Raw genomic sequence first — 14,844 nt, 5'->3', positions numbered from 1 at the left:
ATATGTTCAAACCTTTCTATGTTTGCGTTTAGAAAAAGTAAAAAGTCGAGCGTTGCCCCCGCCCGGCGGTGGCTCTTGTTATTTGTTTGGGTCGTCAGACCAAACAAATAATGGTAGAGAAATTTCAGACCCTGATGCTGTTAATTGCAAATGCCGAAAGTAGTCCACTTTTTGAAGCGGTTACTTCCCTTTATATGTACACTAACGCCGAAAAATTCAGGGGAGATCACTGCGTAAAGATGGTCAAATAACAGGCGCATTAATTTTCAAGCAAAATAGTTCCCGAATGGTCAAAGATTTCTAATATTGTTTTATTCTTTATAGATATACATACTTAATTATAGTAAGCTCCATTGTTATTTACATCTGTGTTTAACGAAATAATAAGGGTTACAAACCCTAATTTAGAATAATATGGTTTTCTTCAGGCTGTTAACATATAACTTCACTGTGGCCGAGGGTTTTGTGCGCTCGCTTAGGAAGAGAGAAATCTGTAGTTCAAAATCCCAGTTGAGGCAACTTATTTTTTTCAAATTGTTTAAGTATTGAATTGAATATCAGTGTTGCAATTAGTCTTATAGCCAATTTACTACAATTAAAATGCTAGAAAGAATTGGTGGCACTATACAAAAACAAATTGGTTTATAATCTCACAACCTTCACCTTTCTGACATTCTGAGACCCAAACAAATTCAGCGCCTTCTGTGCTTTGATTTTAAGGAGCAATGCATGCAAACTATTATTTTCTTGAATGTATGTCATATATCATTGAATAATGTTGTGCAACTGGTTATCTGCCTGTGATACAGAATTTGAAATATTTTGAACTGTTTTTCTGGCCAGACTGAAATACAATATTGTTCATTTTTAGGTCCCCTGCCCCCTACTTGGCAACGATGTATATTTTTTCATTGCGAATCAAAGGGGGACCACTGCGTCGGATATTAGTGGTGTTCAGCCTGAAGTGAATCCCGGAAGCGGAAATACGCCAATTTGCAAAATGGCTGACAATTCAACATCGGAAAATTCTGGAAAGAAAATAACGGTTACAGTTAAAACCCCTAAAGAAAAACAAGCAATTGAAATTGATCAAGATGCTTCGATTCAACAGGTATTTTGCGTCTTCATAATTTCATCCTCATCTAAATTATGTAAAACGCTAGATATGCTAGAGATCCTTTAAGTAGGGATAATGGAATGGTGATCTACCAGATGCTTGGAAAGAAGCTAATGTTAAAGCTTTGTATAGAAACAAGGGTGATAAATGTGATCCTTTAAATTATCGCCCTATCTCTTACTTCATTAACATGTAAAATATGTGAAAAAACTGTTCGTGACACCCTAATGCAACACAGGTAGCAAGACACCTCACCCCCCAGACACTTCACCCCTCAAATTTTGAAGACACTTCACCCCTTAAGACACTTCACCCCCCAAAATCAGTAAGACACTTCACCCCTCATCCAATTTTTTTCTATAAAGGAAAAAAAAAAGTTGGGTCAACAACAAAATGCTTATATATGTTTATATTTATTATTTTTAGCATTATTTGATTAAAAATTTTGCTAATTACCTTTATTTCAACTAAGTTTAAAGCTAATTTAGGTTAATTGGTTGTATTGCCAAATGATATATCACAGCAACACATGATTAATATGTTAATACGGGGAAGTCAAAGTCCGCGGGCCCGGGCTTTGGCTTGCCCGGCTATAGACTACACATGTATCGTATAAGTACCTAATCTCACACCCAACCTATTCTCAAACCTTTCATTCATGTGCTGTTATTTTTTTACTAGAAGTGACTATGATGTTCTGAACTTGTGTGCATAAAAGCTTAGTTTCTGACAGACATGTCTGCTGATGTCAAATGAAAACAGTGCATAGGTACAAATATTTACATAACATATTTTATTACTTAGCGTAATGTCATACAAATTGCTATTACCTTTGTAAGTCCCATAAATACACCATTAACTATTTGTGAAAATGAATATTATAGACAAAATATCTTAAAGCAGGTAACTGCATCGTGTAGGGTACTTCATTGCCATGTGATAGTCATATAACAATCACTTCATTGGCTAAACTAAACAGTAGAATTTTAGAGATACTTGAAGGGGTTTGAGATTAGGTTCTTTATTTTAAGAGGCCATGTTAGTTTTAAAACAGAGGGTTGTGCTTTTCCAAGATGGAAATAGTGCTTTTTTAATGGTTGAATTTCAGTCAAATTTTACAGAAATGTTACATAAAGATTAAAGTGTACATATGTAAAGAATTTTTATAAAGATATATTTTTATTTACATTAAAAGACCTCTTGAATGCTTAGAGGTTTGAGAACTGGTTAGTCCACGATATATTTAAAAGAAAATCAAATAAAATAAAAAATTAAAAAATATATAGAATTCTATACCCATCAATGAAATTTTCAGTGTCAGTTCTAGTTAGGCGCCGCCATTTACAATGTAACTCAATGATAAAAGGCGGTGTATTCCGATAACGGAACAAATCTCAACTTTTCGGATTAATAATAATCGTCGAGTGTTCCGAGTGAAAACGGAAGCGGGTACATATAATACCGAATGACACCTTTAACACGGAAAAAATGAAAGGATTTTTTACCGACTTCCCCGTTCATAGGCTTTGCCTAATTTCATTTTATGAAATTAGATGCTACCTATGGTGCGGAAAGCTGTTATGAATTATGATTTTAGCATAACATATTTAGTGTACATGTAAACAGGCATTTTGTACTATAAACACAGTGTCTATTCTAGGAATTCAAAAATAGGGGTGATTTTCCCCCCTCTATTTCAAAAAAGGGGGCGATTTTCAAAATCAAGGGGTGCCAATATAAACTGCCAATGTTAAATCGTCTGCATTAAGTTTACACTGAGGCGTTCAACAGATGAAATATTTAAAACGAAAATATTCATTTAAGGCAGCAGAAGTTGTCCTCCCTTAATTTATGAACGAAAACAAATTATTATAGAACTGTCGCGATTGATTATCAAGGGATTGACAATACAAACAATCGACCTATCTTTTACGTCTAGATCGTAGCCAAGCTAGGATTTCTTGATTATTTACTACACTAAAATGGCGCCCAACTGTCAGACCTAGCACACTAGTTCCGGTAGGTACGAAACATTCCGTTAATTTCCGTCAACTCACGTAACCAGTACCATACGGTACTAAATTATTATAATTAGCTTACAGTTTCCCTTCAGTGTAAATGTAAACAAAACAACCAAATAAAATGCGAGATGGAATTATGCTTGCGAGGGATCACTTTGTTTCCAGAATTTTTTTACGATTTTATTAACTTTTTTATAGATGCGCGATTTTCACTCACATGATTTTGAATTGTGCGCAATCTTTGAAATATTAGCGTGAATCGCGCAATCTCGCGTCCTAGAATAGACACTGTAAACAAAACAAATAAATTGGTTGTATTAAACCTATCATCGGAGCGTCGCATGCCTCGGCCATTTGGAAAATCCTGTCCGCCATTTTTGTTAATCTCTAATCACAGTTGTTGTTTTAACGTTATTTTTAATGTGCCAATTTATCAAAAAGGATATGTTAAAGTAGCTTTTTATATTTATTTATAATCGTTTCTATAGTTCTTATCACAGGAACCCGAAATTCTATCCAAAACAAAAAAATAATGATTTAAAAAAAATCCCATATCTATACTATAAAAAAACACAAGGAAGGCAACAACATTTCCCCACCCACCGCTACATTTACAAGGAATATTTGTAAAAACGCCTGGAATTTACTTCCGAGCACACGAAATAAAGCACATTAAAATCTATCAGAAACACAACTTACTCTTATCAACTATCCAACTTTTACGCCAATTGAATGAATTTATCACTGCTTTTCTCCCATCGTCTGTTCCATTGCCATTTCAAGCGATAAACTCCGTCATACCGTTATTGACCAGTCTTTGTATATCCCAAAATTCTATCAAAAAAAAAAAAAAGAACAATTTAAATAAAAATCCCATATGGTATATTCTATTATATATATGGGATTTTTATTTAAATCGTTTTTTTTTGTTTTGGATAGAATTTCGGGATATGCAAAGACCGGTCAATAATGGTATGACAGAGTTTATCGCTTGAACTGGCAATGGAACAGATAATGGGAGAAGAGCAGTGATAAATTCATTCAATTGGCCTAAAAGTCTAAAAGTTGGATAGTTGATAAGAGTAAGTTGTGTTTCTGATAGATTTTAATGTGCTTTATTGATTTAATGCGCTCGGAAGTAAATTCCAGGCGTTTTTACAAATATTCCTTGTAAATGTAGCGGTGGGTGGGGAAATGTTGTTGCCTTTCTTGTGTTTTTTTATAGTATAGATATGGGATTTTTTTGTTTTGGATAGAATTTTGGGTTCCTGTGATTCTTATCAATGAAATGCAGGTTTATTTTCTGATTTTGTACATCATTCTTTCACCGGAAGTGTTACTTAGCATGCGTCTGCTAGCAATAGTCTGAATTATATAGATGCTCATTAAAAGCGCTCTGATATCAAAAGGATTTCAAAATGGCGGTGCCCAGTTAACTAAGGATTTTTTCACAGCTCATTAGGTATAGGATATATATTTTTTTTAAATTTTCATTTAGTTTGAATTTGATTTCATTTGAATTGATACATATGCGTCATACATGTTATCTAAGAGCGCTACAGCCCTCGCAGGGCCTTGGGCCCAGCTCTGACTTTCCGCATATAAATAATGAAGTGGCTAACCATACGTTCCGGTACGCTAGCCAAAAATTCTAGCTGTTCGTGAGTCACGTACGGCTAGCCAGGACACACTGAATTGTCTAGACATACGGCACTTTTCAAATGATATGAAAGTCGAAAATGCTTATGTTATTTTTTATCTTTAAGCGAAAATTTTAACCAAAAAAAACAGTTATTGTGTTTGTTTGTTTATTTTTGCACAGGAGCTTGAAATTCTATCAATAATTAATTTAAAAAATCCATACTTATATATAAAGTGTTTTTTAATGTATAGGTATGGATTTTATTAAAATCAAACTTTATAGCAATTATTGATAGAAAAAATAGCGTTTAGTTGCAGTTGATAAACATGAATTGAAATCATTTACATAATTACTATAATCCTTTTTTGTGTCGCCTCTACGGAGTAGTGGCGACATATAGGGATCACTTCTCTGTCGTCTGTCTGTCCGTCTGTCTGTCAGTCACAAAACTTGTCCGGACTACTCCTCATAAACTACTAGTGCAATTTCATCCAAACTTTACAGGAATGATCAGTACCAAGTCTAGTTGTGCATATTGTCAGCATTTTCCGGTTCAATGATTTTTGTCAGAGTTATGGCCCTTTAATAATTTTTAATTTTAAAGTTTGTCCGGACTACTTCTCTTATCCACTAATGCAATTTCAATGAAACTTTACAGGATTGATCTGTAGCTCAAGTCCTTGCGCATATTGCACAGGTTTTCCAGTTGAATGATTTTTGGCCGAGTTATGGCCCTTTGATAAAAAGGTGTTTTTTTCTGTGTGTTGCCAGATACACAAAAAGCTTGTCCGGACTACTCCTCATAAACTACTAATGCAATTTCATCCAAACTTTACAGGAATGATCAGTACCAAGTCTAGTTGTGCATATTGTCAGCATTTTCCGGTTCAATGATTTTTGTCAGAGTTATGTCCCTTTAATAATTTTTATTTTTAAAGTTTGTCCGGACTACTTCTCTTATACCACTAATGCAATTTCAATGAAACTTTACAGGATTGATCTGTAGCTCAAGTCCTTGCGCATATTGCAGGGGTTTTCCGGTTGAATGATTTTTGGCCGAGTTATGGCCCTTTGATAAAAAGGTGTTTTTTTCTGTGTGTTGCCAGATACGCAAAAGCTTGTCCGGACTACTCCTCATATACCAGGGTTCTCACTAGGACTTTAAAACATGGAGTCCATGGACTCCCAACCCTAAAAAAGTTGGAGTCCAAAAGCGCGTCGCAATTAATATGTTTATAGATTAGTCATTCAATGCTCACAATAGCATTGCTGATATTTTGACTCTTCAAGAGACTTACAAAGTTTATAGTTATTCAAAAGAAACTTTGAACTACATAGTATAATTATTGTTTTGTTGTTAATATTTATTATGAAATTATTTCATTATAATGCATCAACACATGGAAATCGTTTTTTTTTTTTTTTTCACTTTTAAACCAAAACAAATTTTATTTTGGTTAAAAAAGTCCACTCTAAAGAAAAAAGTTTGTATTTGTAAAAAAAAAACGTAAATGTATATAGGCAGCGTTTATACTACTGGTGCAATTTTATCCAAACTTTACAGGAATGATCAGTACCAAGTCTAGTTGTGCACAGTCCGTCTGTCTGTCCGTCTGTCACAAAATTTGTCCCAACATGAAATTGGCAATCATGAGGCGACACATGTGATTACTGATCGCTCTTGTTGGTATTAATAAGTTTAATTCTCAACATCTTTAAAATGAAAAACAGCACCGAAAATATTTATTGTTGGACTCTCAATTACTGACAGTTTGCATTTTCCATGAAACGCATTTTTTAATTTAGGCTAATTGATTTTGAATTTATGTTCGATATTTATTTACTAAAAATAAAATTATACATAGGTTCTACGTACACACGATGCCAGGGTTCTAGTAAGAATACATATATATTTATTTTTGAGATCGACGAAAACCAGTTTTTTTTTTGCCATTATATGATTATTAGCTCGACTATTCGCAGAATAATCGAGCTAATGCAGTCACCCATTTGTCGGCGTCGGCGTCCCTGTGGTTAAGTTTTTGTATGTAAGCTGGTATCTCCATAACTACTGAAGGGAATGGATTGAAACTTCACACACTTGTTCTCTGTGATTATCTAAGATGATTGGCACAAGTCCCATAACTCTGATTTGCTTTTTTTCATAATTATGCCCCTTTTTCGACTTAGAAATTCTTGGTTAAGTTTTTGTATGTAAGCTGGTATCTCCATAACAACTGAAGGGAATGGATTGAAACTTCACACACTTGTTCTCTGTGATTATCTAAGATGATTGGCACAAGTCCCATAACTCTGATTTGCTTTTTTTCATAATTATGCCCCTTTTTCGACTTAGAAATTCTTGGTTAAGTTTTTGTATGTAAGCTGGTATCTCCATAACTACTGAAGGGAATGGATTGAAACTTCACACACTTGTTCCCTGTGATTATCTAAGATGATTGGCACAAGTCCCATAACTCTGATTTGCTTTTTTTCATAATTATGCCCCTTTTTCGACTTAGAAATTCTTGGTTAAGTTTTTGTGTGTAAGCTGGTATCTCCATAACAACTGAAGGGAATGGATTGAAACTTCACACACTTGTTCTTTGTGATTATCTAAGATGATTGGCACAAGTCCCATAACTCTGATTTGCTTTTTTTCATAATTATGCCCCTTTTTCGACTTAGAAATTCTTGGTTAAGTTTTTGTATGTAAGCTGGTATCTCCATAACTACTGAAGGGAATGGATTGAAACTTCACACACTTGTTCTCTGTGATTATCTAAGATGATTGGCACAAGTCCCATAACTCTGATTTGCTTTTTTACATAATAATGCCCCTTTTTCGACTTAGAAATTCTTGGTTAAGTTTTTGTGTGTAAGCTGGTATCTCCATAACTACTGAAGGGAATGGATTGAAACTTCACACACTTGTTTTCTGTGATTATCTTAGATGATTGGCACAAGTCCCATAACTCTGATTTGCTTTTTTACATAATAATGCCCCTTTTGACTTAGAAATTCTTGGTTAAGTTTTTGTGTGTAAGCTTGTATCTCCACAACTACTGAAGGGAATGTATTGAAACTTGAAGGGTTTGTACCTTTTCGGACAATTTTATGTATTCATATAGGTAAGCATTATTATACTCAATGAAACACCCTTGTGACAAATTTTTGAATAGTCGAGCGTTACTGTCCTCCGACAGTTCTTGTTTATTACATGTGCTTTATTAACAAATAAATGATTTAATAATTCATCTTTCATGCAAATAGAACAGCAAATCAGAAGCATAAAAAACAATGACGTTATAACTTTAGATATTTATCATTTAATCATAAATATAACTTTGCATACACACATACAACAAATGTACTTTGAATAATTATGCGTCATGTAACTTTGACACTTTATCAAGATGACAACGCTTTTCCATCGTATTCTTTTTTTACAAAATGGCGGAGCATCATTATTAGAGTAAACATTATATGTGGACAAATACGGGTTTTTTGTTAAAATACCCGTTTAAAGACACAAAATAACATACGTAAATACCCGTTTAAAGACACAAAATAACATACGCATTTTAGACATTTATTATATAATTTTTACTAGACAATACAGTGTGTCCTGGCTAGCCGTACATGAGAACTTTTGTCTAGCCTAACGGCTAGCCACTTCATATAAATAACCTTTTCTTGGATGATCAGTTTGGCTTTAGAAACAAAAGGAATTGTATTCTTCAACTTCTGACTGTTTTAGAAGATTGGACTAAAGCTTTTGATGAAAGTTGTCAAGTAGACTCAATTTATTTGGACATTAAAAAAGCTTTTGATACTTTACCTCACAATCGTTTACTTTTGAAGTTAAAGAACTATGGCAGGGATTTACCAACCCTTTTATATTAGGGGTCCATTGGACACAGGATCTATAAAAACAGGGGTCCACTTGAAAATTTTGTGGGTCCACTCCCAGACAAGTTTTCGAAATTGCTGACTGCTTACAGAAGAAGTACACTAAGATTGCAATAAAAATGACTATTGTAAACAATTTTAGATTTATTTCTCAAACAAAAACAAAAGCAACTTTTTAGTATTTTGACTAGAAACATTCCTTCAATCGAAGCTCTAATCACTTGTATCCATCTAAACAGACAGACTGGTATGTTGTGTCACGTTTCTGTTTTGTGGATTGTTAAGATGATGTACTCGTTCAGTTACAGGCGACGAGACAGGCTCATTGTCATCTCATTTTCATTTCAGACCACCCCCACCTAAAAACTTCTTAAGTCAGCCTGTAAACCACAGGCGCTAGTCACATAATAAAATATTTTACATAAGCGGTCTATATATGTATATTAAGATAATATCTTATTATAGTATATAGCCCATATAAAACTTTAAAAAGTTTGTTTCAAGCACCTGTGCTGTAAACCGAAAGTACTGTCATAGATAACGGTAACAACCGAGCGCTCCGACTGATAATAATATCAGGGACACATCGGTGCTCACTAATGATTGGTCGGTATTTTAAATGCGGACATTAACTAGCCAATAAACTGACGCGTTACTATAAATACCAATTGGTGATTCCCATGACCTTCACCGCTAACCAAAACATTTTAAATATCGTAAAAATACGTAAAGGAAAGTTACTCTAAACAATTTTTGTGTGGTCACGATACTAAGTATTTATTTTTAAATATGGAAATGACAGTTGCTTTAGACAATTTTTCTGCGTCCATGTGTAAGCAGAATTTATTTTTTGTGCGTACAGGATGGCATTTTATATGTATATGACGCAGAATCCTGTGTCTGGTAAATCCCTGTATGGTATTGACAATCCCATACTGAATTGGATACAGAATTTTCTCACTAATAGGAGACAAGGGGTTTGTGTTGAAGATAGTTTTTCTACTTGGTCTAATATCACGTCAGGAGTTCCCCAAGGTTCAGTCCTTGGTCCAGTTTTATTTATCATTTACATAAATGAGTTTTTATGACTTACCTGAAGTTGTTCAGTCTACATGTAAATTATTTGCTGATGATAGCAAATTATACAGGAAGATTTATTCTCAAAACGATCAGTTGTTACTTCAACAAGACTTACTACGTTTATGTGACTGGTCAGCTGACTGGCTGCTTCAATATTCCATTCCAAAATGTAAATCGATGCAGATTGGTAACGTCAAGCTTCCATATATCTACGAAATGAAAGACTCTAATAGTCAAAATATCTCTTTACCTAAAGTTGATAGTGAGAAAGATCTCGGCATCACATTCCAAGATAATCTTAAATTTGATCAACATGTCTTAAATACTGTAATCTGTACAAAGAAATTAACGGGTTTAATAAAGAGAAGTTTTTCTTGCATGACAATACCTATGTTCTTGACTGTCTACAAAAGTCTGATAAGATCAATTGTTGAACTGTTTATTTTCCATCTACAAAGAAAAACATTCAATTGATTGAAAATATTCAAAGAAGGGCAACTAGAATTATTCCATGATTGAAAGGTTTATCCTACGAACAAAGACTTGAAAGGCTCAATTTGCCAACACTTTTATATTGTAGACAACGTTTGACCTCATTCAAATTATAAAATAATTAATGGGTTTGATAATGTTGACCCGAATAAATTTTTTGTGTTCAATGATAACTGTACATGCAAACATATATTCCAGCTATTTAAACCAAGTGTGAATAAAACACTAAGGAAAAATTCATTTCCTATTAGATGCATCAACCAGTGGAATAATTTAGATGAAATCATTGTTGTCAGTGAAAGTATTTTAACATTTAAAACTCTACTCCACCGGAGCTGGCAAAGTAAAAGATTTGATATGAGTGACATTTATTGAAGTTATCTTTGACAATACTGTGTAGGAGAAGCTTACAAGCCATCTTGGGTTAACTGCTCAGAAGAAGGCGAAGGTAAAGGTAAAGCACAGGGGACCCACACAGCGTTACAAGAGATTTCTGATCTCGCGACCCTACGCTGGATAAAGTAAAGCAGGGAATTCCCCAGGATTTTATTTTAAGCGCTACATTTTTTGAATTAGACGGGGGTGAGTGCGGGAGGGGGTCTTGACCCCCATAGCGCGTGTCGAAAATTCTTGCCATTTTAGATGTCAATATACTGCTTTGGGCTGTTTTAAAACAAATAATGAAAGCTTTTCACTTGATAAACATTTTCTTAATTTTTATTATTTACTTTTTCCATTTCCAACAATTCAAATAAATAAACAATTATATATAAACACAAGTTCACAACATGTGATCAACATTTATATGTATGTGTGTGTCCCATTTAAGTGAGTATATTTTAGTTGTTTTTTCTTCATTAACATCATTAAAAGTGGGCCTGTCTTCTAGGTTTGTTGTCCTTCCATGCATTGACTGCCTTCTCAAAGTTGAAAGATTCTAATGGGGGTCCTTGAAGGGAGACGGCAAGAAGATAGTTTAGAACTTTAACAGAGAGACAATTCCTGTTTTCAGTCTTAACTCTCTTCAGGCAGCTGAATCCTTGCTCACAATCTGAAATTAATAAATGAAAGTAATCATTTATGTTAACCTCATATCTTTTATTTATATTGTTTGTTTGCTGTGAATTTTTGAAAATTTAAAACTTCCAGCCTGTTTAAACTTAACTAAGTAAAAAAATTTTTATTTAAAACGTTGAAAATCTTCTAGCAAAGTGTTACACATCTGCAACTGTCATTGGAATTTCATTAATGTTCAAGAATGAATGAATTTAATAATAATTACCTGCAGTAGAGGTTGGGAGGAGGAGACCCACAGCAGTAATTCTGTAAAGAGCTGAATGACTGGTAGAAAGGTTGCCAGTAATCCAGGTCATGGTCTGGTCGGCTGACTGATCAGTCCCCTCTAGGCTGGCACGTACCTGGTGCCAGTGGCTGCGGCACTGTCTGCTCCATATCTACACCAAAGTGCCTGGCCAGCTCCTGTATGTCCTGACAAACCAGTGCTAAGGGGTAGGACACTTCACAAAGCTGTCCATGAACAGGCTCGATTAAAGAGGGTCTGCAAAATTAATATTTTTTTCATTTTGGGGATTCAGTGAACAGAAACAGATTACAAGATGATATTTTTAATTAAAAAAAGAAAATGACCAATTGGCTGTCACTAAGTGGGATTGTTGATGTAAATTTTTTGTTGTTGTTTTCACACAGTTGCAAGTTGATAATGAACAGTTGTATATGTTTTCAATGTTAAAGTAGCCATCAACCAAATTTATTTCTGAATATCAATGCAGTTTAATTCAAGTAAAATACGATTATCATGTATATATTAAAAAGCAAAATGATCCTGAGACATTTTCAACGACATTGCTCACAAAAAAAAAAACTCTTAAAATTGATAGTGAACTAGGCTTCCCTTATTCATGTTAGACATATTATTTTTTGAAATCTTAAAGGGAGACACAGGCAAAATTTGCATAACTTCATTTTGATTTTTTCATTCATATTTCTGTATATGTCCTCAAAGTAAATACGCTAGGCAGTCATAGGAACAAAACTTTACTCCTTATAAAAAATAAAATGGTGGTTTCCTAGCTTGACCCGCGTGGGTCAAGTTAGAGCGTTAAGATATCACATAAGTTCCCACAGTGAACTATGGAAACGTTAAAGAACATATCAAATGAATGACTTAGACTCAATCATTCAATATCCACAAAATCTGTTAGTGTAACTTCCAAGGTTTGTTCAGGTCACATAGCTTGTTTTAAAACTATTCGGTGATTCTGTCGGCGTCTAAATTTCGTTAAATACATCTAGATATATTACCGCTTCAAACCCAAAATAAATAGAATCTATACAGAATTTCATGCTGGGACTTTAGAAAATGTCATTTTTGAGTGATTTATGTACATTAAATCATTTTGATATTTTCGTCATTTATTTGCCTGAGTATCCCTTTAATACAACAGTACTGCTTAGACGGAATGATCATAAGAAAATGAAATTGAACATTACACTTATATCAAGACAATTAACCCATTCATCCCTAAATATCAAATTGTTATATTGCATGTCAATTAATGCCAATTATATTATCAAAACAATAAAAGTTATTACACCTACCTGAAACATGTAAATATCACACATGCCGCCGTTAAATTGCACCCATCTCAATACACGGTAATTGACAACACCTGAAAGTGCACCAACAGTCGTCTGCAGACATCGATGACAGGTGTCTATGACGTCACACAGTCTAAAGGCAATCAGTGTATCGGGTTGTGTATACGCCTCGGGTAATTATCTACACAGGACATGTATATTGGCTTGTTTATTTGGCTAATTGGGGTTAACTTATAGACACAATAGAAAGGAATATCGGTCATTTTTTAAAGCGCTATGATTATTTTAAGCGCATCGGGATTTCTTGTTCTGAAATTTTAGCGCATCGGTGCCGATGCGCTCAAAGCGGCTTGGGAATTCCCTGTAAAGTAAAGTATTTGGATGGTGTATACTGCTTGATGGTGGGTATAGATAGATACTGAAAATAAGATCGCTGCTAAGGGGTTGGGTGTAAGCGATCCGTAAGCCATGGCAGCGATCTTTTACAGCTAAAGAAAATCAGTTCAAAATAATTATCTTAGGCTAATTTAACGTTTCCTAAGCATTGTGAAAGTGTCATTTGTACGGCTTATAAAGGGACTATAATCAAATAAAGGTTCGAATTTTCGTCAAACATTACTAAAATTGATTGAGAATGAGTATTAACAACTCGGATAGTGCATCTATTTCGGATGACCATGACGAACAACGCGAAAATAAGTGTTTTGAGTACTTTCCCCACGTGCCTAGACGAAGAACGTACCGTGTGGATACGAATAAAAAACATTCCGTTGACGATAGACGACGAAGAAGTGATAAAACAGTAAAACACAACTTGAGGCTAAAAGGGATCGAAGTCATATCCATGTATCGTGAGAGACTAACTGTAAACGGGAATCTTACTATAACTGAAAACGGTGACAGGATTGTCACAGTATCTGCTCTATCCCTCAAGACACCCCTCGCAAAATTCACTGATTTCGGTAAATACTCAGCGCACGTGATTCATGCCGGTCAGTCTGGAGAGTCGAGTAATGTAAAAAGGCCGCGCAAATGTAGCAAGTGTTTATTAGACGGACATACATTCTCCAGCTGCCCAAATGACTGGGTGTGTAGAACATGCAATTGGCCTGGACACAAAGCTTCTGATTGTCTTTATAATAACAACATAGAATCAGAACCCGACGCCGATTCTGAAACTGGTTCCGAGCAATCCAGAGACTCTATATGCATCTCTGAAGTACATGTTAAAAGCTCTACTTCCGCCGTTCAAGTGCAAGGCCCCAGACCGGGGGCAAAACAATATCAACATCTCCATTAGCATCATTGGGAATATGTCGTGGCTCTATATTACAGAAGTCTATGGGGGAAAGTATTCTTTCTCATACTACCCCAAACAAGGACAAACCTCAACTTGTTAAAGAGCGCTCACCGCCAACACCCACTGATGAGTACAGGGAGAAATGTAACGTTAAATCCACCAAGAAACATCACAGAAAAAAATGATTGCTGTATATTTTAATGTCACTTGGAACATTGTTTGTTTTACAAACGTGCTATGTTTTATGGACATGAAACAGAACAACGATTATAACTGGAACACAATTGGACTTTCATGTAATAAAGAGATTATTACAAGATTGTACATTAATTACGTGGGCAGTAGGCCTTCAAATCATTATTTTTTCAGTATTCTGCACATGAATGAATGCTTAAATTATGATACATCATTTAAAATGATATATAGTTTATTTAAAATGATATATAGTTTATGTAAAATTGTATCATGTTATATTACTGATGCACAAGAAACAAATTTGACATGGCCTTATAAATTTGTGAGCGTTGTGTTAAATTTTGTAACTATTGACGCTTTAATATGTAAGCCAAAATGTAGTATGCGCAAAAGAAATCATGGAAAACACGGAGAAACATTCAAAATAGTTCAGATAATTTTCATAGTTATTGCCAACATTCGGTGT

General features: G+C 34.5%; 1 protein-coding gene across 1 annotated transcript in view; it reads left to right on the top strand.

The window, feature by feature from the left end:
* The first annotated feature begins 932 nt into the window (after positions 1-932).
* LOC132747213 (ubiquilin-1-like) overlaps positions 933-14,844 on the top strand; it is a 111,969-nt gene continuing 98,057 nt past the window's right edge. Inside the window, exon 1 of the mRNA XM_060736543.1 lies at positions 933-1,111. Within this exon, the coding sequence (XP_060592526.1) occupies positions 1,001-1,111 (111 nt within the window). The 5' untranslated portion in view covers positions 933-1,000. The remainder of the gene's footprint in view (positions 1,112-14,844) is intronic.

The sequence above is a fragment of the Ruditapes philippinarum genome, unplaced genomic scaffold, assembly GCF_026571515.1.
Source record: "Ruditapes philippinarum isolate M1 unplaced genomic scaffold, ASM2657151v2 ctg1878_1_1_1_1, whole genome shotgun sequence".
In the NCBI taxonomy this organism is placed as follows: Eukaryota; Metazoa; Mollusca; class Bivalvia; order Venerida; family Veneridae; genus Ruditapes; species Ruditapes philippinarum.
Note: the sequence above shows the minus strand (reverse complement) of the source record. Positions and strands in the feature narration are given on the sequence as shown.